Source organism: Pollachius pollachius (genome assembly GCF_949987615.1).
Source record: "Pollachius pollachius genome assembly, chromosome: 4".
NCBI classification, from domain to species: domain Eukaryota; kingdom Metazoa; phylum Chordata; class Actinopteri; order Gadiformes; family Gadidae; genus Pollachius; species Pollachius pollachius.
The window spans coordinates 23,736,108-23,761,343 of record NC_136937.1 but is presented as its reverse complement, the minus strand read 5'-3'; the positions used below and the strand labels follow the sequence as shown (position 1 = coordinate 23,761,343).

Genomic DNA, 25,236 nt, shown 5'->3' with positions numbered 1-25,236 from the left:
AACTTTAAGTTGGTGTGCATTTCTGATTGGGACTGTGGTGTGTCTTAGCCTTACGAGGTCAGGGTCCATCTTCCTCCTCTTCAGGGTCCTCCATATTTTAGCACACCTTCCTTTGTTTTTCCTCTCTTTGGTGTGTGTGTGTGTGTGTGTGTGTGTGTGTGTGTGTGTGTGTGAGATATCGTTGGGTATCTTCTTGCATCGCACTGTTTTTCCAGGTTTGTTGTCAGCCGGTCGTGGCTTGTTCTTTTTCGGTTGACTATTTAAACTTCTCCAAAACCAGACAGCGAACTCCGATCTTTTTTCTCTATATTTTTTTTTTATGGGTGTTTGTTTTGGTGCCTTTTATCGACAGGACAGTGAAGAAAGTCTGGAAAGAGAGGGGAGGGAGTGACTCTTGGAATTGGGACCAAAGGTGGGAATCAAATCTGCGGTTGCTTCGACGCGCTACTTGATAAGCGAGCTAGCTGGTTGAGCCACGGCACCACAAGCCAACGCCGTTCTGTTTGGGAGTGCACGTCTACTTTTGGTTTGGTGTTTACGGGCTGAAACCCAACTGGGGGCTGGAATGTGCGGTGCCGCATCTTTTTCTGCGTTTGCGTTGGGATCTCGCGGTTCCGGATAAGAAGAAGTGCTGATGGGTGTTTATGGTGTTGCGTAAATGCAGAGAGGCGTGTGTCTTGGAAACATTTTGGAGCTAGCGAGGGAGGGAGGGAAACAGAGAAACTTAAGCATTCTCTGCATACTGTGCAATTGACTGAAACCGTGGGACTCAATGTTAGGTGTTTGACAATTATACGTCTCCCAAGCTTTCATTTTCTGTGCGTCATACTTGAAGGATGACATGGGTTTCTTTCTGAAATAACAACCATTATTGAAAAAACCTCCCCGTCTTAAACTGAACCGTTTCTGTAAAGTTTGTGTTTGCAGAAGTTTAGCAGGATTAGTCACTCCATCCGGCTTGGATGTCCAAAATTAAACGCATCCCGGCATCGTGGAGAGAAGCACATGAGCCCTCCCTGCACTCAAATGACTTGTATCTTCTCTATTTTAAGTCCATAAGCCTCACTATCGAGACGACAACCTTTTAATATGCATTAAATGACGATGCATCTCTGGGCTGGACGAATTTGTTTGGCACTATTCCAACCATACATGTATGATGCTATGTAATCCTTTGGCTACAAAAATCCGCTCAAAGTGCTTTTTCATTTTAAACTAAGAGCGCTCAGGTTCAGGTTCCCCCCCCCCCCCCCAAGTCTACTGTCAGTCAGGGGACAGTGGCCGATGATGGAGGTCCCGCCGGCTACACCTGTTAATTAAAAGCCCATGGAAGAAGACAAAAACAAATAGCGAAACGGGACACCACCACACGGGGATCTGGTGGCCGTGGTTACCGCTTAGAGTGGTGAAGACCTCCTTGTGTAGGGTGTCACTGTCACTCTATAGGGGCCACTACATTAAACCACAGATAAATAACGACTGCATTATCTGCAAGGGCAAATTGCCTGTGTGTGCGTGGCCTTGCATGTACATGGAAGATAAACCTTATTAATCCCAGATGGGAGTGTGTGTGTGTGTGTGTGTGTGTGTGTGTGTGTGTGTGTGTGTGTGTGTGTGTGTGTGTGTGTGTGTGTGTGTGTGTGTGTGTGTGTGTGTGTGTGAGTGCCCCCCCCCCCCCCCCCCCCCCCGGTGTGAGCAGAGGTCTCCTGCTGCTCTCCACCCTGAGAAAACCCTGTGGAGGAATGTGTCTTGAAGCGCAGCCGATTCATACCTCCGGATCCGGACGAAATTTGTCCGTCCGTACCAAACGTTGTCTCCGGGACTACCCTTCATACCTCCATCCGGTTTCATGCGTTGTTATGGATGATACGCAATACATCCTCTAGAGAGCAGTGACTTTCGTGTCGCAAATTACCGGAATCAACAATCGCAAACATCTGTAGAGGAGATGATTTTGCTTTGTGTCATCCGAAATCAGCAAAAAAAGGCGCAAAAAGGTCCAGAGTGGCAGATCCAGAGTGGCACTGGGCAGATCCAATAGCTTTAAACTTCAACAGACACCCGCATTCAAGTGAGTTAACGTTTGTCAATTGAGAAGGTCCAGAGTGTCTATGCAAATGAAATGAAGTACGAGAGTCTGGTAGGACCAGGCTATGTCTCACCCATCCTTCCATCTTTCCCTGTTTCATGGGCTCATCCTCGTTTGGTCACTGCGTTGCTAATAAGCACCAGTCTGTCACCAGTGAATAGACGGGCTCAATTTCACCCTCTCTTTCCCATGTGTTCCCCAACCTGGAATCCACTTGATCTGCTACTAATTGTGGAATTCCGCTTAAATCGTGGTTCTTCTGTCGTCACAGTGTTCGTCGTTGTGGTTGTTGAGTCAATTTTCCCAGGAGTTCGAACCAAGGGGGGACGGGGGTTGTTAACATGCATGCACACACACACGTATGTGTGTTTACCAGTCGTAACTCGTTACTATTGACTAGGCACACACACACACACACACACACACACACACACACACACACACACACACACACACACACACACACACACACACACACACACACACACACACAGAACAAGGTGATTGAACGGTGAAGGTTTATTTATGGCTGCTTAGAACATAATGTGTCTACACACTCCGTGAGCACACAGCCAAGGCATTGACGGTTGACATGATGTTGCCCTGGCAACGTGCGAGATGCACCACCATGTACATCTAAACTTCATCCAAAACCACTGAGTTGAATTGAGTACCCCAGCAAAACAAATTAATAAATTAACATTAAACTACTAAATTGTATCATTTTTGTACAGTCTTTAAGTTTGAGTCGAAGGCGATTGTACCAGTGTTTTAAATCCCATCTGTCATATGTTTATCCGCTGTTTGTCAAATGATAAGCTTCACATAGTACAGAAGAAACATGATGTGCTTTGAGCTCTGTGTTGGGGCCGGGTTCGGTCTTGGTGTTCTTCACGTTTCAGCTACACCAAAACGGGGTCCATTACCCACTCCTCCTCCTCCCCCTCCGGCCCAGTGAGCATTCAGGTGCATGTGAACAGCCTCCTTTGTGCTTGCCAACGAGGTGTTGAGTTAACAAACTGGCGGTTGATGGGGCGAGGGCGGTGGGGGTCTCTGCTCAGTCAACAACTGAGTGGTTCTATTCCTGATGCCCGGGAAGCGGCCCTGATCACAATCACCACCAAGCGGCAGGCGTGTGGCTCGACTCCCCTTTTTCCCCTTTCGCTTCTTCTCCCAAGTTTGCTTTCCTCATTGGTTCGCAGGGGTGTTTAAAAGGGAGGTGAACCCCATAATCACAGTTATTTTGGACTAACATGTCGAAAGATACGCAATGGGGGAAATCCTCTGTAAAACACAAGAGCTCTACTGCTCCCGGCGAAGCACGCTTTTCCAGAGCGGTGGATTTCTATTGGCTGTGCCTCCTTGCTGTAGTTAATGTGGGGGGGGGGGGGGGGGGTCGTTTGACAACGTTTGACCACACCCCCCAACCTTTCTCCTATGGAACCCAATGGATGTTTTTTTGGGATGGAAAATCTTCGGCTCTAATGGCTGTGGCCTTTAACGATCCTTGGTGGCGGGTGTGTGTGTGTGTTTTGCTATTTAGCCATTTAGCGTTTACGTTTACATCCAAAGCGCCTTGCGAGTGGACCGCTGTCGTTTTTCCCAAATTTGAGACACGGTCCGTGTAGCTTTGAATCGTTCATCGTGTGGGGGCCCCCCCGTCAGCGCACAGGGGCCCCAGTAGCCACATGCTTACCACATCTATGGAGGTTATTTTACGTGAGGTGCCTGCGACGCAGTTCTTTAATGCAGCACAGGGAATGCATTTAAATTGCCCCCCCCCCCCCCCCTCGCACATGTGTGTGCCGAGCCGTCTCACACACACTGCCTGCACGCCTCCAGGCTGGTGTGTGTGTGTGTGTGTGTGGGGAGGGGGGGTTGGGGGGGCTGGACTCTCGTGTGTGTGTGTGTGTGTGTGTGTGTGTGTGGTGGGGGTTGCTGGTTGGATTTCCCACAGCGCCCCATCTCGCATGGCTGCTGATGATGTCGCCAGAAAGCTGTTTACTACACTGTCCAATTGGATGTGGAGACATGCATTTTTGTGTGTGTGCGTGTTCACGTGAGCCTGAACCTGAATGCTTCTTCTGGTATCAGAGGAAACACTCTTTGGCGTCCTGCTTGCAGGGTTAAGCCATTTGTGACATAATCCGAGCCACGTGATTGGTGGACTTCTAAGGAAGGAGGAATACTCTCCCCTCCCTCCCATATGTGCTCCACAGGGATCTCACCTTTTATTCTCTCCTCCCTCCCGTCTCTGTTCCCTGGCAGCATTGTACACAGACTTCATTTTGTGCCTGATTTGACCATTCAAATGGGTGGTGTCAGTATGTACCTGGTCATGGAAGGTTTAAAGGGGAAGAAGAACTAAAAACTAGACACAAAATGATTGTCCCTATCGATCACCTGCAGAAATGTGTTTTTTATTTAGCATTTTTTAACGGTCACATGTTTCTGCACACACGTATGCGCTTTTACACACACACACACACACACACACACACACACACACACACACACACACACACACACACACACACACACACACACACACACACACACACACACACACACACGGCCTGCAGGAGTTTTGTATGTCCCTGGGTTCCCAGGGTTGAGTTCGGCGTCACTTCATTCCCAGCCTGTTACTCAGCCTGTTACTGCAGGACAGCATGCAGAATTATGGTCCAGCGTCTGTTTGTTACACTACTCATTCTCCATCTCTATCTCTGCCTTCTGTGTCCGGGTTTTTGTGTATAATATAGAAATTGTGCAATAATGATTATGCTCTCAAACTATTTATTTTTTATCAATATTGAGGAGACACAAAAACACGCAAGTCTACTCACCTTTTTCCCTCAGATTGTTTATGCACGCACACACAATCCATGAGTTATATACATGGATTGACCCTTTTGGTTAAAACTGTAACTCTCTCAACACCGGCAAAGAAAAGCAGGGCTGGATAAAGTTGTTTACTTTCTGGACCCTTTTCCACAGTCTCTTATCAGCGGCCTCTCCGTCTGGTTTGTGTCCGCGGCGGTGTTCGTCAGCTGCGGGTAAACCTCTGCACTGGAGAGGGTACGAGAGAAAGTCTGGCCTTTGGAAAGTTTGAACCGTAGTCACGTATTACATTTACATTTGGGGCATTTAGCAGGCACTTTTATCCAAAGCTCTTTCTTACAATAAGTACATGTGTCAGAAGAAGGTGAAACAACAATATATCGCTGTCGGCACAGTAAAGGGCTGATTATTGTCCCACGTTCACGCAGCGCAAGGACCACGCAGACGCTTCGACGCAGTCATGAACCTGTTTTGGTTCTTCGTTGGGTTTTAGTGATCGGACCAATCACAGCCCTTGCCGCTGCGTCGCCTCAATGGAAGGTTACTATTTTTGGGAGGCGCACGTCAGGCCGTTGCGGTGGACGCAAGGAGGGTCCGCAAGGACGTAACGGGTCCGTAACCCCCTTGTGTTGCGTGAACCTGGGACCATAATCAGCCCTTAAGGATATTCATGGAGTTCCAAGCACTAACAAAAAAATAAATATATAGCTACTCGTTTTTTTCTGACGCAGTATCCAAATTCAGTTAATGAACACTGTTTAATAGTTCTGGCCCTTTCTGGTCGTGACCTCACTAAAATGGAGGAGCGAGTGTATGCGATGTTGTGTTAGGTAACCTTCTCCCCAGAAGCGCATCGAGCTGGTTCCTCTTGGGGTCGAAGCTCAGGTTAACGACTCGGAACGGGGACGTCATCCAAGCTCAAAAACCAAACAAACTGAAAACGGGTCAGTTTCTAGATGGCAATTTCAAGAGAGAGAGAGAGTTCACTGGTTCACTGGCCAGTATATGACCGGTGTTAAAGCAAGCACATGAAACAATGGAGGAATTGGTGGAAAGATTCTGGTGATAAGCCCAACAATGAGTACGTGGATCACGACCCAGGTTAGAATAGGAGTTGATTGAATATCAGTAGGGAGTTGGAAGTGTGAAAACACGCATTTCACAACCACACAGCAGAAGCAACAGCATCATGTTTAAAACCGAAAACACCAGACCCTTAAAAGTGTGTGTGTGTGTCGTCCACACACACACACACGAATCGTCCATACTACAGACATAATCGGGTTGACAGACAGCTTGTCATCACTGTATGTATGTGTATTTGCATGAGTGTGTGTGTGTGTGTGTGTGTGTTGGAGGGAATGTGATGCATTACTATAATTAACATGCTTGCTTTAGCTCCACCGCGGAGACAGATCCACACAGGGTAAGAGAGAGTGAGGGACTTTAAATATATGCTGGATTTGCTTCTGAAAGTGGAGAAGGAACTAAAGGGGGAAGGAGGGTCACTAAAATATATATCAGGCCAGACGTGCTAAATATATAGCTGGCTCCTCGTCCTGCTTACATGTGAGAACGATTCAACGGCATCAAGACCTTGACCGAAATAGAGAAAGAGGATCCGGAGGTTATTCTACTACTGATGCAAGAGATGGTAAATGGTAAATGGACTGCATTTATACAGCGCTTTCCTAACCAGTGGCCACTCAAAGTGCTTTTCAATATTGCCTCAGATTCACACATTCATACACACAATCACACACCGACGGTGGAGTCAACCATGGAAGGCGACAGCCAGCTCGTCAGGAGCAGTCAGGGTGAGGTGTCTCGCTCAGGGATACCATGATACCACCAGGAGCCGGGGATTGAACTAGCAACCTTCAGGTTACCATTAAACTCGCTCTACCTCCTGAGCCACATGCCGCCCGAGATGAGATGAGATGGGATAGAGACAATGAGGTGTTTGTTGGCAAAGGGACCGATCTGGCTCCTGATGTTCTTTGGCAGCGTGCCAGGGGCTAACTTGACAACACAACGTTACGTCGCAGACCATGAGATGGGCAGTCCCAGGGCGACTGCGATCGTTGTATTTCAACATGTCTTTCCGATGTTCTTGAGAATAAGCTGTTGATCGGACCTCCTTAAGGTATGGGTTAGACGGTCTCTCTTTGTGAGCACCAGCGGCGCGGCTATGCCTCTACTCCATCGAGGCACTTACTTTGGCCGGTCTGACTTTCAGTAAACGTTGAAGCAATGGCAAATAAGCGGCCAAAATCGCGGGCTCTGTGCCCAACGGCTAGCGCCGGTAGGCCGTGGCGATGGTGGGTGGTTGTTAAAGGGAACTGCTGTGTCTCCTGGCACGCCGACGGGGATTAGCTCTTTAATTATCTTTTTTTAAAGGGGAGGTGCCACGCCGACTCCCACGGAGACAGCTGGTTTACAGTGGGCCCGTGCCTTCAAGGCCCCAGATTTGGCCTGGGCTACCAGGTTCTTGTGACTCGTGGCAGCTCAAAGCCCTAACTCCTTTTTCCACTTTGGTCTAATTTTAGTGTTTGTTTTAACTCTGTTTTCCGGTGTCATTCAGTGCGGACTCACTCAGTCTCGTAGGACCTTATTTCTCTGTGGTTCTGAATTGAGAAGTTAAATCCGAACTGCTGGATACTGATGCAATGTTCGATGCAGCATTGCGAATGACGCATATAACTGCAGTTTTTGTGTGTGTGTGTGTGTGTGTGTGTGTGTGTGTGTGTGTGTAAGCATGCATTGCCCATTGACAAAAAAAAGACCCATTGATCGAAGGCTATGAAAAAAGCGATTGTGACTTGGAAGGAACTAACTCTCAAAGCCTGGCATTGGGCTGGCTTGGAAATCAGACATGTTTTCGCACACACACGCACTGGGTTTGATCAACAGCCTCATATTCACTTTTCCCAGATTTTAAGTTTTTCGTGAGGCCTAGGGGAGCTGTCTACTATTGACATTCATAGTGGATGTCTGTATTCATAAGGCAACAGCTAGTATTGGTTTCATTTATTCATATTATAAGGAGCTAATGTTTGTAGCACGAATGCATTCCCCTTACTCCCTTGAGAGCCAAGTTTATTTATATGACCCCGTCCTCATAAACATTATGTTTGACCCAGCCCATCAAAGGGCCTGAGACCGCATGAGAACGCAGTGAATTCTGTTCATTCTGCGTGGGCTTTGAGCCACATATTGTGAGCGTTTGTTCTGCCATTCCAAAAATGAGAAGTCACCGGTCATGAAGAAGAAATGCTTCAAGAGCTGTTTAAAAAATTGGAGATGAACAATGTTAGCTTGATGTTAACTAGCCTGTTCCTTGGCTACCTGAGTAGCGGCAATTCATGGTTAGCATCTCTTGCTAATCCTTTGTAAGGCTCTAGGTGCGACTGCAATATAAAACCTAGCTTCCAGCTGTTAACCAAGGGGATAGCCAGACCCTTCCAGCCACGAGCACAACAGCACAGCACATTAATTCAACACCAACTAGGCTAATGTCTAGTCCCGCCACTTCCTCACAGGTTTATTCACAGGTTAATCTGAACATAGATATATTCTGTACAGTGCACGCTATGGCGGTCATTAATTTCCAACATGAGGCATAATGTCATGAAACAACATTCCAAGACAAAGAGGAAGATTTTCGAAGCCAAACCCATTTTTTGGCAAGAACGGCCATTCCTACCATGGGTGGAGCCACGGTTGGACTGCCAACACAAATACAGAACACCACTTCTTACCTTCAAACGTACCCTTATCCAACCCTAGTTTATCCAGATAACTTGCTGCTGAAGAATTACGGAGCCCCTCGTCGAATGAGTCTGGTTTTCCCACACGAGTCAACACCATTATGGCTCAGGGAGGGGTGAGCTTTCCCAGGTGAACGCTTGACCTTTGCCTGTCAATGGCGATTGAATTCCCAGAGGAGGGGGTTTAGGAGAACGCGGGGGGGGGGGTCACACGAAGAGGTCACAGTGTATAAATTGAAGGACTTATCTCTGAATGACAAGGCGCTAAAGCTCTTTAAGAGAGCGGTGGATTTGCAGCCTACGTCCATTTGGATTACACTGTATGAGTGTCAGTCCAGTGGGCCATGTTGGATCTCCACGGTGGCCTCCTGGTCCAACTGTTGTTGTTTTTTTGTATTTTTAAGACACGGTAAATATACAAATCATGTGGAGCCAAGAGGCGGTGAGAGGAAGGGTATGACATGACGATTCCTCCACCACTCCCCAACTCCATCGCGCCCCCGGTGCATTCCACCATCTTGGGTTTGCTCTGGGGAGGAATGCAATTATCTTGAGTCTCCTCCTGAGCCGTAGCCTGCGTACCGACGCGGCGTGGCTAACTGGGGACAGCTAGCTAATTAGAGGACGCTGCTTGTTAACAGTACAGGAGGAGGGTGTGTCTTTACGCTTGCTTCAGTTTTGTGGGGCGTTTTCCTGCGGGTTCATCATACGAGGATGATCCCAAATCTCGTCTTTGAACTGCCTTTGTTTTGGGCAATTATTGTTTATTTCTTCATTATTTGTTTTTTCAACCACCAACCCAAACCCTTGCTTCTTTCTTTCCAAACAGGAAATTACCTGTTGCCATATTTGTGAGGATTCTCGATTGGATTTGTGCTTATTTAGCTTATTTACTATGTTGAGTGTTTATTTTTAATGTATGCACTCACTGTAACTGAGACATGTTCCTACATGCCCAAATTGAACTAACAAGATATTGGTCATCAAGCAGGAACTGTGTCCAACATTTATATCCCCTCGGTAACATGTTGCATTTACAGTCGCACAATCTGCTTCTATTTTTACAGATAAATAAAGGAGAAGTATACCACCACATATCAGATGTTACTTTAGGACTGACTTTGGAGGATGTGTGTGGCTGTGTCTCTGTGTGCATGTCTGTGTTTGCCCCTGTAATGCATGGGTGTGACAGTTTGGCCTTTGACACAGACTGACCACCTCGAAACAGACACGCACAGTAGCCAGATGGTGTCAGACTTGGCAGACACCTTGGTCTTACTGCTCTCATTCCCCCTCTCCCTCTCCCCCTCTACCCAACCTAAGCTCCTGTGTCTACCACACCCAGGCTTTCTTTTTCAGAATACAATGATTATCATAATTAAAGCAAGAATAAGACTGCAATGAGAAACCTGTCCAAATTCTGTTCGTATCGCTTTGTTTAAGATCCTTTTTTCATTGATTCAAACAGATTTACACAATTACCTAGAGGCTTAATATCTCTACTTTCATTGTCCCCAGCCTCACTTTGATGGTTGTTGCTATGGATAGAAGCGTCTGGTACATGACTGAAAGTAAACACAAATGTAATCTAGATTGTTACCACGCAAACAATCCATGACACACACACACGCCCTCCTGGGAGGATAAAAGGCAGCCTTCAGCTGGGATTTCCCCTTGTGTGTGTGTGTGTGTGTGTGTGTGTGTGTGTTCTTGTATGGTGTGTACCGTTTGTATGTAAAAGTTTCTAAATCTTGCCTTGACAGATAGATGTCAGATTTACACTTGGCTGTGGGTGTGTATTTGTTTTACAGCCAGCTCAGCAGCAGGGCTGTATGTTAACTTTTATCGGCACAGCATAATAACATTGTGTAACTTTTAAAAGGAAAGGTTGGTGTTGGTAACTGGTGAAGGCCACACACACACCCTAGGAAAGGGTGTGTGTGTGGCCTCGGTCTAGTTGGTAGCAGCCTAACCTGCCTCTAGCGTTCCTCAGCGCGGGGTCGAAGGGTACGGGATCGTTAATGTTGAACGGCTCGTTAGCTTGGCCTGCCAGGGGAAGCACAGGCCGCCATTTTCTGTTTGTGTACTTTCATTGTTTGTGTGTTGTAGTGTTAGGGGTAACCTTTATTATATTATGTCTATTATTTTTTATAATTAACACATATTTGTAGATATGTACAGCTATGGATAATTGGGATATAAGATGGAGCTATAACTGTTGTTGCCACTGTCGATCAACCTACCTATTTATGTATTTATTTTATTTATCACTCGTATATATTAACAATATAATAAATAAGGACACACTTACCAAAGTTACCACAATCCAAAACTATATCTTTTTTTCCATTTTCTTATAAACAGACATAATTCGCACCACAACTGCTATGACAACACGATGTCTGGATGTTATGATGTTATGCACATGACCGTAAACACAGACCGCGAGCATATTTACAGAGAGCAAGGGAATAACATGCACAATAACATTGGGAAATGCCCCCGGGTCTCTTAAGATGTGTATAGTCTACGTAGTTAGCATGCTAGCAGGGTATGCCTCCAAGCCATCTTTTAACACCCTCCATCTTGTTTGTGCTCCCCTAGCAACGGTCTCCGGGCAAGCTGCTGTTCGACCTGGTGGCCAACCACCTCAACCTGGTGGAGGGGGACTACTTTGGGCTGGAGTATCAGGATCACCGCAAGATGACCGTGAGTCAGAGAGACGGCACACCGCTCACGCACACACACTGACACGCACACACACTGACACGCACACATTCATTCACATACATTCCCATTCGCACACAGACATTCAGGCACTCAATCGCTCACTCAATCGCGCACATGCACACAGATTCACTTCCTCACAGCATTCAATCACTCACGCACTGGTGTACACAGATTCACTCACTTAATCACTCACTCATGCGCACACACACACACACACACACACACACACACACACACACACCCCCCCATTGAACTCAGGAGATGCAAGGGAGTGGTACACATGCGTTATTAATGAATAATGGCATTGTCCACACACACACACACACACACACACACACACACACACACACACACACACACACACACACACACACACACACACACACACACACACACACACATCAAGATGGCATGGAAGAGGACATACCAATCATGTTTGTGTTTTGTCCAACAACTCAAAATATCATATCAAACAGTCGCATTAAACAGCACACAGGATGTTCATCCAAGGAAAAGACACATTGACTTAATTGTTGTTCACAATATATAACACATACCTACACTTAAAAAGTATAAAGCCTTAGACGTAATACATCTGCAATATATGAAGGTATCTCACCCTTTTCCCGTCAGCAACTGAACGTTTTGGCATTCCTGTTCAACGATACCCGCAGTATTTCCCTTTATACTCTAACCACGACGCCTTGGATGTCTTGGATATAATTCATCATTGTTATTAGTAGGGATACACCGATATGAAAATTTTGGCCGATACCGATATCCAATATTAATTTTGCTGTTCTGTCCGATAACCGATATTAACCGATATCAATGTTTTTTTAAAAAAAGTTTCATTCGATCATTCTGTGCGCGCATTCGCTGTGTTGATAAACAAATAATCCCCCTATAGACATGGCCAAATCCCCCTCCCCCTTCTTCTCCCTCTCCCTCTCCCGACACACAAACAGCAACTAGAGGATATACATCAGTTGCGGATATCGGCCCAATTTTACTCATAGGACCGATGCCGATATGTTATAAAATGCCGAACATCGGCCGATGCCGATATTATTGCTGATATATCGTGCATCCCTAGTTATTAATCAATTGTTTGGCACTCGTATTTAATGACCTAAGATTCCTACGGCAGTGAGAAGTGATAAACGTCCGGCCGGCCTATTAAACAGAAAGCACTGCCCCTTCAAGCTGTTATAATATCCAAAGAAAAAATATGTTGTGGTAACATTCTCTTTCCCTCTCCCAGGTGTGGCTGGACCTGCTGAAGCCAATCCTCAAACAGATAAGGAGTAAGCTCACAACCTCCTCATTCAATATGTGTCTTGCCGTGCTGTACCTTCTAGATGTAAACCTTTTGAGTGACATGCATCTTTGTGATAGACACTTACTAAAGACAGTGACTGAACGATGAGGGTGGACTTTTGACCTTGAAACTAAAATATGTGACAAACTGTAACAGATGCAGAGTCTCTCCATCCAGACTCTCTCATCACACCTCACCTCCTCTCCTCTCCTCTTCTCCCTATCTTTTACTCTCTTTCTTTCTTTCTTTCTTTCTTTCTTTCTTTCTTTCTTTCTTTCTTTCTCTCTTTCTTTCTCTCTTTCTTTGCTTATATTTTCCTCTTTCTTTCTTTTCTATTTTCTTTTTCTCTCTGTGTCTTCGTCTCTTATTTTTTTTACTCTCTCTGTGTCTTCATCTCTCTCTCTCCCCACCCTTAATCTCTGTCTGTCTCTATCTCTCTCTGTCTCTCTCTCTCCCCACACTTAGGCTGTTTCCTAAAGTGAAGGCTGCAGCCTTGCGAGAACACTTCCTTGCGAGTCGCGTCCTATAGAGATGGGGCTAGAGTTCTGGCTAGAGTGCTGCCTAGTGTTTGTAGCGTTCAGAGTTTGGTACGAATCGCTAGTGTGGAAGCGCTTCCGCTTCCGCTTTTTAATATTGCTCCATTGGTAAATATTTTTATATTTTATGTTTAAATTGTAATTGGCAACAGTAGTTTGTATAAAACACAAACTACTTGCATATTAAAACAAATCAATCCATGCAAAATATAGCCTATCATTACGTTGCAAAAACGTTTGAAAAAAATCGTGTCGGTAATTCTTTTGCATTTACATGATCGATCTATAAAAAGCAATACGGCACATATTATTTCTGAAAACGTTCAAATAACTTCACTTGTGTAAAGCAATGTGTGTTGCTTTCCATACGCTATTTTTAAATACCCCGTGCAGCGTGTGAACGCAAAGAATTGGGGGTATTTTGGCTCGTTGAGGATCCATTGATGCATCCATGAAAAATCTCGGAATTCTCAAAAACAAAGGACGCGAAAAGGGCGCGAATTTCCGAGTGTTCTCAACATTGGAACAGTACTTGTCGGCGTTCTATGACGTAGCGTCCTTAAAAGGGTGGCCGTTGAGTATGCTTCATTTTCATTGGGAAACAGCCCTAATCTCTGTCTGTCTCTGTCTCTCTATCTCTCTCTGGCTCTCTCTCTCCCCACCCTTAATCTCTGTCTGTCTCTCCCTCTCAGGGCCTAAAAACACCATCCTCCGCTTTGTGGTGAAGTTCTTCCCTCCTGACCACACCCAGCTCATGGAGGAGCTGACGAGGTAGGTCCACAACAACCAACCATGGCCGCCCTGTTCATGTCTGTTTCTCACTTTAAAAAAATCAGGCCAACAGAACCACACGCAGACAGACAACCTGTCCAAATCCCACTCCTCGAATATCAAACAACATCATGTTGTACTTTTGTACCCTCTCCTTTGTTTCGTCCTTTGTGCTTTTATTGGTCGGTAGTCGACGGGCCGTGTCTGTTTGTGTTTACGAGCCATCTGTAGCGACACTCTCGCAGCGCACTTTTAAGGAAGTCTAGTTTGGGGGAAACAAGCGGTGGAAAACATTGCTGTTCGTGTTCTGCTGAAGGTCGTGGCATTGGTGTCTCGCCGGTCACCTCATAATCCACATGTCTTCTGAGAGCCCTAATAAAAGTGCTATGCTTTATGGATTATGGAAATTGCTTTCCTATGACTTGTCCGACCAACTTTTCTTTTCTGTACCCACAGTAGTGCATAACCCAGCAAGACTAGTTTTCCAAACGGCACGCACAACATATCAACAACAACCAAATAAAAACCAAATTACAGCAACCCAAAATAAACACAATTAAAATATTTTAATAAAAGAAAAGCATTGCCCGATGAACAAAATGTTGCACAACAGATTGTATTTTCCGTGGATGTTGTTGGAGTAGAGCTCTGTATATCTGTCTCTCTCTCTGTATGTCTGTCTCTGTATAGCTCTCTCTCCATCCCTGTCTGTCTGTCTCTGTATGTCTGTCTTTGTCTGTCTATCTCTGTCAGTATGTCTCTCTGTCTAGCTCTGTCTCTGTACATCTCTCTCTCCATCCCTGTCTGTCTGTCTGTCTGTCTGTCTGTCTGTCTGTCTGTCTGTCTGTCTGTCTGTGTCTCTCCATTCCTGGCTGTCTCTCCATCCATGTCTGGCTGTCTCTCCATCCCTGTCTGTCTGTCTGTCTGTCAGTCTGTCTGTCTCTGTCTATTCATCCCTGTCTCTGTCTGTCTGTCTGTTTCTGTCTATCCATCCATGTCTGTCTGTCTCTGTCTATCCATCCCTGTCTGCCTGTCTGTCTGTCTGTCTGTCTGTTTCTGTCTATCCATCCATGTCTGTCTGTCTCTGTCCATCCATCCCTGTCTGCCTGTCTGTCTGTCTGTCTGTCTGTCTCTGTCTATCCATCCCTGTCTGTCTCTGTCTATCCATCCCTGTCTGTCTCTGTCTATCCATCCCTGTCTGTCTAGCTCTGTCTGTCTAGCTCTGTCTTTCTAGCTCTGTCTCTGTATGGCTCTCTTTCCATCCCTCCATCTCTCTCTCTCTCTCTCCCTCTTTCCATCCATCCCTCCCTGTCAGTCAGTATGTCGGAGGCTCCCGCTGACAGAAAGAGCTAAACAGGAAGTTGGCACTGAGCCCGACTTCCTCTTTGTTTGCTGTTGATGAGTTATTCTGCGGCACAGTGTTTCCAACGGGCGGCCCACAGAGACATGGACACCAGCACAGAGAGCTGACGTGTTTATGACATTTACCCCAATGCAGCGTAAGGCACTCGGTAAAAGGTAATTAGGAAGTATTAAATAATGATAGAAACTGATAGTGATAAATAACAACCAAATTGGAGCGAGAATACACTGTTTAAAGCAAAAAATAAAAATGAAAAGCTAATGTATGCCAGGCAGCCTTTTCCCACATGAAGATTATTAAGTCCAAATACCATTCCACTATCAGTGATTTGGAAGCCTACTTGAGACTAGCTACCAGCAACTACTGTCCGGACTATGCAACCCCTGCTGACTCCATTCAGAGCAAGTCATCAGAGTATGTACTCAGTATATATAAATAAATATATGTTTAGCATTTATTTTATTTTAATGCAGGTAGATCACTTTGACCTGCTCATTTTGAAGCTAGTTCGCAAGCTGAAAAAGTGTGGGCACACTTGGTTTAAAGGATGGACGGGCATCATGGCTGGATCAGTGGAGTAGCAGGGAGACGGTATAGTCATAGATCAATAGATCTACATCACACGGATGTCCACTAAGGAAGTGCAGACGCCAGAGAGGTCTGTTTTCAACCCAATTAACTGCTGTGTATGTTGAGAACAATGGCAGCTCAACACTCTTTTTCCAAAGACACAACAACATACACCCCTGAAGGTAATTCAGCTACCGTAGCCACTGGCACCACTGAATAATTTAAACATGCATGCTATTCTGAACCTGGTTCCTGATTGGGTGGTGTGAATCCACTTGGGTTAAAGATAAGGTCTCACTAACTGCAATGGAGAGAGAGGAGAGACAATTATTGTTACAAAAAATGGATGTTGCAGGAAAGTGTGTGTGTGTGTGTGTGTGTGTGTGTGTGTGTGTTTCCAGGAATGCAGCTGTGAACACAGTCTAGGCACCTATTGTTTTAAACATTGCAAACCGTCAGCCAAGCCAAGCACCACAATATGTCAGAGTCCAAGGCTGGTGGGGAGGTCGCTGACGCTGCAGGAGGAGGAGGGATTTGCAGTTAAAATAATGCTAACATATACACTTGAACTTTCTACTTGGAGTTCAAACGGGTTGCCAGGTTGAGAACAGCGAACACACAAGTGCAAAACTAGCGGAGTGCGCCATTGTATTTTAAGACCAGTGCAGTTATTCCATTTTTTACAATGACGAATTCTACAATGTAAGATGATCAGCCGTTGAATATGTTTGCAGATGAAGGAATGCTGCGTTTGTCTGCCAACCTGCAGTACTTGGAGAATAGTGAATCATAACACACAGAATCAGGGCCGGCGGTAGCCAGGGGCAAGGGTGGGCTCAGCCCATCCAAATATGCGCCCTGCCCACCCAATCAAAATTGAAGAAAATGTTTGTTTGTTTTTTTGTTTGTTTTTAGGTGGAAGTCCAGACCCACTATTGGACGGACCTGTTCATTCGCTGTCCAAGAAAATGTCAAATATAATTAATTAATACTATAGAATATACCATTACCATGCATTGCTCCTAATTGGGTGGGCAGGACAGCCTGCCTCCAAGTTACCCACCCACAGTTACCCACCCAAGTTACCCACCAAGGTGGCAGATGGTTGTAACACTGATGTGGAAAGCTGCTGGTAGCAGTGCTATCATGGTAACCCCCCCCCAGTGATCTGTCTAAAAGCTTACATTACAGTAAATGTGCTCAAAAGCAGGCACGAAGATCTTGCAAGGGCAAAAAAAATGTGCTTGCGTGCGAATCATCACGGGTTTCTCTGCCCACCTATTAGTTCTATCTGCCCACCCTAATCTTACTGCCTAGAACCAGCCCTGCACAGAATCATAACTAAATCCAATTATCTGACCTAAAAAGGAAAATTCTATGGAGTACATACTGGCTGTAGCATTGTTCCTTTTTATAATTTAGTTGATTTGATATTTGTTACATATTGTACCCTTTTTGAACAAATAACTATTTCAAATAGTTAAAAATATATCAACATTAATGACATACAAACCAAAGGCACGTTTGTCTGTATGGGAAGGTGTGTGTGTGCCCGAGTGTGTTCCCGTGTGTGTGCACGTGCGTGTGTGCATTGAATCATCATTGTTTAGCTATCACCGTGGTAGCAGAGTGGGATGACTAGGACATTCTCCAACTGAAGACAAGCGCCGTCTTGGTTTGGAATCTCCTCTTAGGGGGGTTCATTCTTCGTCTCAGTGACCGTGTCTCTTCATGTGGTGGGCGGGTGGGTTTTCATGGGCCCTTATGTGCACGTGAATCCCACTGCTTACGAATGCCAGCTGGTTGGGAGTTAATGAAAGGCGCTGGGTACATCGTACGCAGCTAAGCCTGTGTGTAGACTCTGCATTTACCTTGTGACCTCTCACCTCAACTGTCTTGACATGATAACATTCTCATTATCTGTTTGTTTCCCTCTGTCTATTGGACTTTCTGAAGTATTGCCAAAGTATATTCAAGTTACACAAGAATAAATGTACAAATAACAGATAATAATAATAATAATAATAATAATAATAATAATAATAATAATAATAATAATAATAAACTAAATAAAAAGTCAGACTGAATTTCTCAGGTTATGACATTTCAGGACATATTGTTCTGCCAGGGCAACAGAAGGACCTTCACCAAGAAGTAACAATTTTGTCCTTATGTTCCATGTCTGCAAAATCCGGAATATAGGTTTGTTATTTGGTGAAGTATATCTGTTTTAAAATGTCATATTTTTACAATGTAAAAGGAAGTGCTCCTCTGTCTCAACCTTCTCTGCCTGACAGTGACCACACATTCTGTGTTCCCTCGGCAGCCAGGTCTTTCTGTGTCCGCCTGTTTCCACTGCAAGATTGTGGTCACTTAGCCTGCACTTGGTCAGGCTTTGTCTCTGCTTCACATCTCTGACAGAGAGTAGATAGTCAACCAATTCATAATTTCTGTTTAGGATCAGATAGGAATTCATTCTACTTTGGTTTGAAGTTTGGTTTGTCCAATGTTCCAAATAGTCTTCTTTTGCTTGATCAATTATTTTGTAGACTCTAATTGGTGTTTGGGAAGCAGTGCTGGACTGATCTTGATGTGTGTTATTTAGCCTCAGCACCAGCTGGCACAGGGGACTCTTGTCAGGGTTCAGTTCCTGGGTTTATTGTGCTTCAAAATGAAGTGTATTCTTGGGACTAGATTTTAAGAGCATCAAGAATTTTAGTGCTAGTTTTTGGATAGGTATAGCCAATGGGTAACGACCTAATTCTGCCCTACATGCGTTGTTTGGTGTTTTTGTTTGGACTTTCAATATGGATCGGCAGAATTCAGCATGTAGGGCCTCTATTGGATGCTTATCCCATGTAGTGTAGTCATGTGCACTTAGTGGACCCCAGACCTTACTTCCATACAGCGCGATAGGCTGTATTATACTGTCGAATAATTTGCACCAGATTCAGATAGGTATGTTTATGTTGTAAAATTTAGATTTTATTGCATAAAGGGCTCTACAGGCTTTTTCTTTGACTGCATTCACTGCCATGCTGAAACTTCCAGATGCAGTAATATCCAGACCAAGGTAAGTATACTTCATTGTGTGTTCTAGGACAGTGCTTCCTAGAGTAAACATGTATTTGTTTTCCTGACATCTGAGCTTCTTTTGGAAAATCATAATTTTGGTTTTCGTTTGGTATACTGTCAGGGCCCAGTTCTGGCAGAATTTCGCTAGCAGGTCCAGGTGCTGCTGTAGGCCCTGTTCGGAGGGTGACAGGAGAACCAGATCATCATAGGAGGATATTACCTCTGTGCTTTGAAGGTTGAGTCCAGGAGCTGCAGACTGTTTCAATTGCACCGCTAACTGTAGCGGTAGATGTTGAAAAGCATTGGACTCAAGCTGCAGCCCTGCCTCACCCCCCGTTTCTGTGCGAAGAACTCTGTTTGTTTTCTGCCAATTTTTACACTGCATTTATTATTTGAGTACATTGACTTGATCACATCACACTTTACCGCTGCACCACTCTCTACAAGTTTTTAGTATAATCTTGTGTGCCAAATAGAGTAAAATGCTTTTTTAAAGTCGACAAAGCAGGCAAATATTTTTCATATTTTTTACATGTTTGTTGATTAGAGTGTGTAGGGTGTAAATGTGATCTGTAGTACGATGGCCTGGAAGAAAGCCGATTTGTTTTCTACACAGGGTATTGTGTTCGTTATGGAAGTTTTGAAGTCTCCCATTTAAAATGCTATTAAAAACCTTCCCCAGATTACTGTTCACACATATACCTCTGTAATTATTAGGGTCCAATTTGTTTCCACTTTTATGAATTGGGGTGATAATTCCTTGATTCCAGATGTCAGGAAATCAGCCAGAATATAGAACAAGGTTAAAACAATTTGAGCATTGCAATCTGCATTGCAGGTGTGCTATGTTTTAGCGTCTCGCTTCTGATGCTGTCAGGCCCACAGGCTTTATGGGACTTTAATGATTTAAGTTTTTCTGTCAGTTCTTCACTTGAGATGGGGAAGTCAAGTGGATTTTGATTGTCTTCAAATATCAGTTCTAAATTTTGTAATTTTTCTTTGATCTGGTTCTGATTTGTTTGTTAATTTTATTTCACTGTAAAGCTTTTTGAAATGCTCTGTCCAAAATATTTCCTTTTTGTATTGGTATTTCTTTAGGTTCTTTTATGCTCCAATTGTTCCACATACTCCAGAACTCATTTTTATTGATGGATTCTTCGATTTCATGAAGAAGTTTGCTGTTATAGTGTTGTTTTTTTCTTTTGATAGTTTCTTTGTATCTTTTCAGGGAGGTAAAATATTGCATTCTTAGATCTGTGTTTCAAGGGTGACGGTGCTTTTGGTTTGGCTGATGTCTCAGTTCTTTCCTCATTTATTTTACATTCTGTGTCAAACCATTTCTCATTTTTCTGTTACTCCTTTCTTTTTTCTTAAGCCAGCCTTTTTAGCCGCCTTGTAGAAAATGTTGTTTACTTCTTGAACAGACATGTTGATGCTCTTTTCATCAGTACAGAACTGTTGGTTAGACAACAAACAGCAAACTTCTTCAGGAAAGTTAGTTATTTTGTAGGTTAATTCAGGTGAGTTTAGCGCTTGTATGAATTTTTCTGCGCTATCTGGAGCCCAACTGTTGGTTGGATTGACCAGTGCGTGCATTGAAGTCCCCACATAGTAGTACTTTTCCCTGTGCTTGAAAGTAGCTTATATCTGAGTACAAATTATTGAAGTGGTCTTCTTCATAGTATTCTGATTCTGCTGGTGGAATGTAGGCTGCACAGTGGTAAGTTGTAGTTTCAGTGGGGCCTATATTGTGTAGTTTCAGCCAAATGTGATATTCTTCAGTTTTAACGACTGATATATGTTTAGCAAATTCCCTCTTGCACCACACCAGAATACCACCAGAATCTCTTCCACGGCATGCCGTTTGTAGTTTTACAGATGGCACAATGATCTCATAGTAGTTTGTTGGACACATAATAGCAACATTTTCTCGACACCAGGTCTCAGTGAGAATGACAATATCACTGTTTTGAATACATTTAAAGAACTCAGGGTTTGTGCTTTTCAAGCCAAGCGTTCTTTTTTTCAGCTAATGCAAAAAGAATGCATAAGTACAGTTACAATAAAAAAAAAAAAACGTGTGTGTGTGTGTATAAATGTGTGCATGTGTGCTTTCATGGACGTTGGTGTGTGGGTATATGTGTTTGTGTATACGCGTGTGTGTTTGTACGTATCTCCAGAATAACGTTGTGAATATTAGGTTCAACTCACTCTCTGAGAAGACCTGCACATAGTTTGTGGAGCCAGAGCTTGATTTCTCCCAGCTCAGAGGGTCCTTTGGGTGCAGCGGTTGGATGTGAGGTTTTTGTAGGGGACGTTGTCTTCTTCCTTGGCTGTGGAGTTTTTCCTTGTGATGGGGTGATGGATGTAGATGCTTGGGGGACGGAGGCCAGCAGGTGAATGGCATATTGCTCTGCATGAAGGGTGGGGGAGGGTAGCGGGAGAGGTATGTAGGACGGGGCTGTGAGCTGGTTGGATTCCGTCCTAGGGCCACATCTTTTAGGCCTGTGGCAAATTTTCTGACTCCGTCCTTGTGAATATGGAGTGCGTCGTACAGATCCTGTGGGCCGATGGAGGGATGATGGGCTATATTGACGTTAGGCAGGGCAGTGTAGCTTCTGGTTAGCTCTGCATTTATGTCATGGATAATGTGGGGTGGGAAATCTGTGCGTGGAAGCAGAGTAGAGACCACGATACGGAATTCTAGAAACTCCATGCTTGCTCTCTGTAACCTTTTTGATGGCTTCTGCAGTCCTGTGGCGCTGAGAATGCAAGTCATTTGTCCCAGTGTGGATGATGATGGTGTTGGGTTTGCCGAAGGAGTCCTGATTAAGGAGAAGGTGGGCTTGGTTAGTGTTGTAACAGCATTTGGAGGTTACTCGTTGTCCAGGGAACAGTTTTTCGGGGTTGAGGAACATCCCATTGGAATCCATGAGGAGTACCACTTGTGTGTCTGGTGTTGTAGGGTTCTGTGAGGCAGGCAGTGAATCAATGGATGTGGGTGTGGGGGAGTGAGGAGAGGTTTCCTCATGAGGTTGTATTTCAATGGTGTTGTCTGTATGGAAGGCTGTGTGCTGTTTTTGTTATCAGTGTGTGATGAGTGTTTGTGTGAGGTGTTAGGCAAGTTGTTTGTTTGTGGTCTGGGGTGTGTGTTTTGAGTGCTTAATGGGAGGGGCTGCGCCTCTGTGTATGTAAGTGGGTTTGTGACTGTGTGTTTCTGCCTATGATTGTCAATTGCTGCTTTATTTATCTCCATCTGCTCCTTCATCTGCATTATTTCCCGTAGAAGGGCTCTATCCTTGTTGCTGGCGTCTTCTTTCACCTTGGTTATCTGGGCTCTGAGGGTTAGATTTTCGTCCTTGATGGTCTGGAAGGCATATCTGAGCTCAGAGATGGATGTCTCATTGTCAACTCTTTGTTGCTGGAGCTCCTCTTTGAGTTCCCTGAAAGAGTCGTAATGGGAGTTTTCTCCCCATGCTGAAAGCAGAGGTAGAGAGTGGAAAACAAACTACCTGCTTCTCGGCAGTGTGTTTTCCACTCTCTACCTCTGCTATCAGCATGGGGAATACTCTCTCGAAGGAGCTCAGGCTGTTTTCATTACCCTGGACTAGGACTGTACCCTTTTTGTAGTAGGAGATGGTCAACTCAGGGTCATCTATGTTCAGGGTCTCATCTTCACATATTGTTAGCCTGCCACCACGTCCAATTCCCCCTTTGCGTATGTTGTCGTAGTGTTTGCAGAGGACAGATGTCCACTCAGGAACATGATTGGTGTGAAAAATAAGGTTACATTTTACACTCTTGCCTTTTTGACACACACAATTGACTGAGTTTAACAAAAAGGTTTATTATAACCAAGTGAATATAACATAACATAAGGTATGGCATGTGTATTCAATCTAGTCAATGATGTAAGTGTGTGTACATAAAAGTGTATGGGTGTAGTGTTGTAAGGTGTAAACATACCTAGGATACAACTTAACCAAAGGAACAAACAATAAGTGGTGCCTCCCAAACAAGAACCACCCCGACACTGGGCTGACAGGTCTACTTAAATAAGCCCAGCTCAGGTGTTGTCAATGAGCTCGTTCGGCTCCCCTCGTTAGGGTCGTGACACAGATAACAGAATGTATATCAAGAGTAGTTTTCTGAGATAAGGCTTTTTGGGCAAGTGTCCTTGGCCTGTGATCAGACTAACCTTGGTTAAGTCCAGGTTTCTTTTTTTGATTTAAGTCCTGTTGTAGGCTAGTCACCCAGTCAGTTCTCCTTCAGTTATCTTCAGGTTTCTTTAAGATGTTTCTTTTCTTCTCTTTTGTTGTAATCCACATAAAAATCCAGGAAAAGTATCTGAAGTGGTTTCTTATTACTTCCTTTCCTGCATCCACATTTAGTTTTTCTGTTTTGTCTCACTTTTAGGCTAATTTATCATATTAGGAGCTCATCATAGATCTGACTGCATACAACTCTCTCATATATTGTCTCTTTCTTTCTTTCTTTCTTTCTTTCTTTCTTTCTTTCTTTCTTTCTTTCTTTTTCTCCAGGTATCTGTTTGCACTCCAGATAAAGCATGATTTGGCATGCGGTCGCCTCATCTGCAACGACACCAGCGCAGCTCTCATGGTGTCCCACATCATCCAATGTAAACGCACGCACACACACCTTTTCATGTTGGTTTCCCAGACTCCACCCCTAACTCTCTCACTGACTCCGCCCCCCAACTCCCTCTCTCAATGAATCCACTGCCTAACTCTTTCTCTCTGCCCCCCTGCACCCCTTACATATATACTAACTCCTGACTCCACCTGCACTATATTTGACTCCTTCTGACTGTCTCTGGCTCTTCCCCCTCTCCAGCTGAGATCGGGGACTTTGACGAGACCCAGAGCTGGCAGCACCTGCTGCACAACAAGTACCTGCCCGACCAGGATGCCCTCAGGGACAAGATCACCGACTGCCACCGCAAGCACGTGTGAGTGAACGTGGAGACACGCGTACATACACACACACACACACGCATAGATGATGTACACACACGCACATATGACGTACACACAAACACACAAACACATGACGCACACACAAAGTACAATCACACACGATGTACACACGCATTGCACACACGCACACACACGCAATGACGTACACACACACACATGACCTGCACACGCACGCACGCACGCACATGCACGCGCACACAGACGCGTGCACCCATGCGCACACACCCATGACGCGCACGCACACACACCCATGACGCGAACGCACACACACCCATGACGCGCAGGCTCAAACACACACTCATGACGCGCAGGCACACACACACTCATGACGCGCACGCACACACACATTCATGACATGCACGCACACACACCCATGACACGCAGGCTCAAACACACACTCATGACACACAGGCACACACACACACACTCATGAAGAGCAGGCACACACACACTCATGACGCGCACGCACACACACACACACACACTCATGAAGAGCAGGCACACACACACTCATGACGCGCATGCACACACACACACACTCATGAGGCGCACACACACACACACTCATGACGCGCACACACACACTCATGACGCACACACATACTCGACGTGCACACACAAAATCATGACGTACATGAAAACGCACAAACACACACACGCACAAACAAACACTCATTACGTACACACACACTCCTGACGTGCACACGAGGAATGCCTACATTGTAAAATGATGTCTGGTGCAGGTGCAATAAGTCACTATTTGACAGGTTGAATACCTTTTACATGCATTTTCTCCGGCACAGCAGTTCAGTTCTTGGCTTATTGGGGAACTTGGTTAGGGTTAACGTAACGTGATAGTAAGAGACACACAGAACCAGAGCCCCCCCCCCTTGAAGAGAAAAAATAAACAACTGGAACCTAAGCAGAATAATGCTATAAAAAATATATATATAACTAAATTTTTGGTGGGATTTCCTAATTGATTTGACAAAACAAATTGGATGGGCCTCGTGGATCTCGTGGCCCTGCGGTCTTCGGTGAGGGTTTCAGTTTGCAGTAATATATACAACCACCAGGTGGTTGTTTCAATTCCACTCAAAAATTACCAATGCATTATTTATCTTTAGTTTTCGTACCTGATTGAAGTATGTTTTCTTTCCCTACAAGAGTTTT

General features: G+C 44.8%; 1 protein-coding gene across 2 annotated transcripts in view; it reads left to right on the top strand.

Moving 5' to 3' along the window:
• The window catches only part of LOC307074932 (FERM, ARHGEF and pleckstrin domain-containing protein 1-like), an 81,562-nt gene that overhangs the window by 28,692 nt on the left and 27,634 nt on the right, over positions 1 to 25,236 (top strand). For both annotated transcript variants that reach the window (XM_079735346.1, XM_079735345.1), the window contains exons 3-7: positions 11,305 to 11,409; positions 12,695 to 12,737; positions 13,980 to 14,058; positions 23,608 to 23,705; positions 23,921 to 24,035. In XM_079735346.1, the coding sequence (XP_079591472.1) occupies positions 11,305 to 11,409; positions 12,695 to 12,737; positions 13,980 to 14,058; positions 23,608 to 23,705; positions 23,921 to 24,035 (440 nt within the window). The remainder of the gene's footprint in view (positions 1 to 11,304; positions 11,410 to 12,694; positions 12,738 to 13,979; positions 14,059 to 23,607; positions 23,706 to 23,920; positions 24,036 to 25,236) is intronic.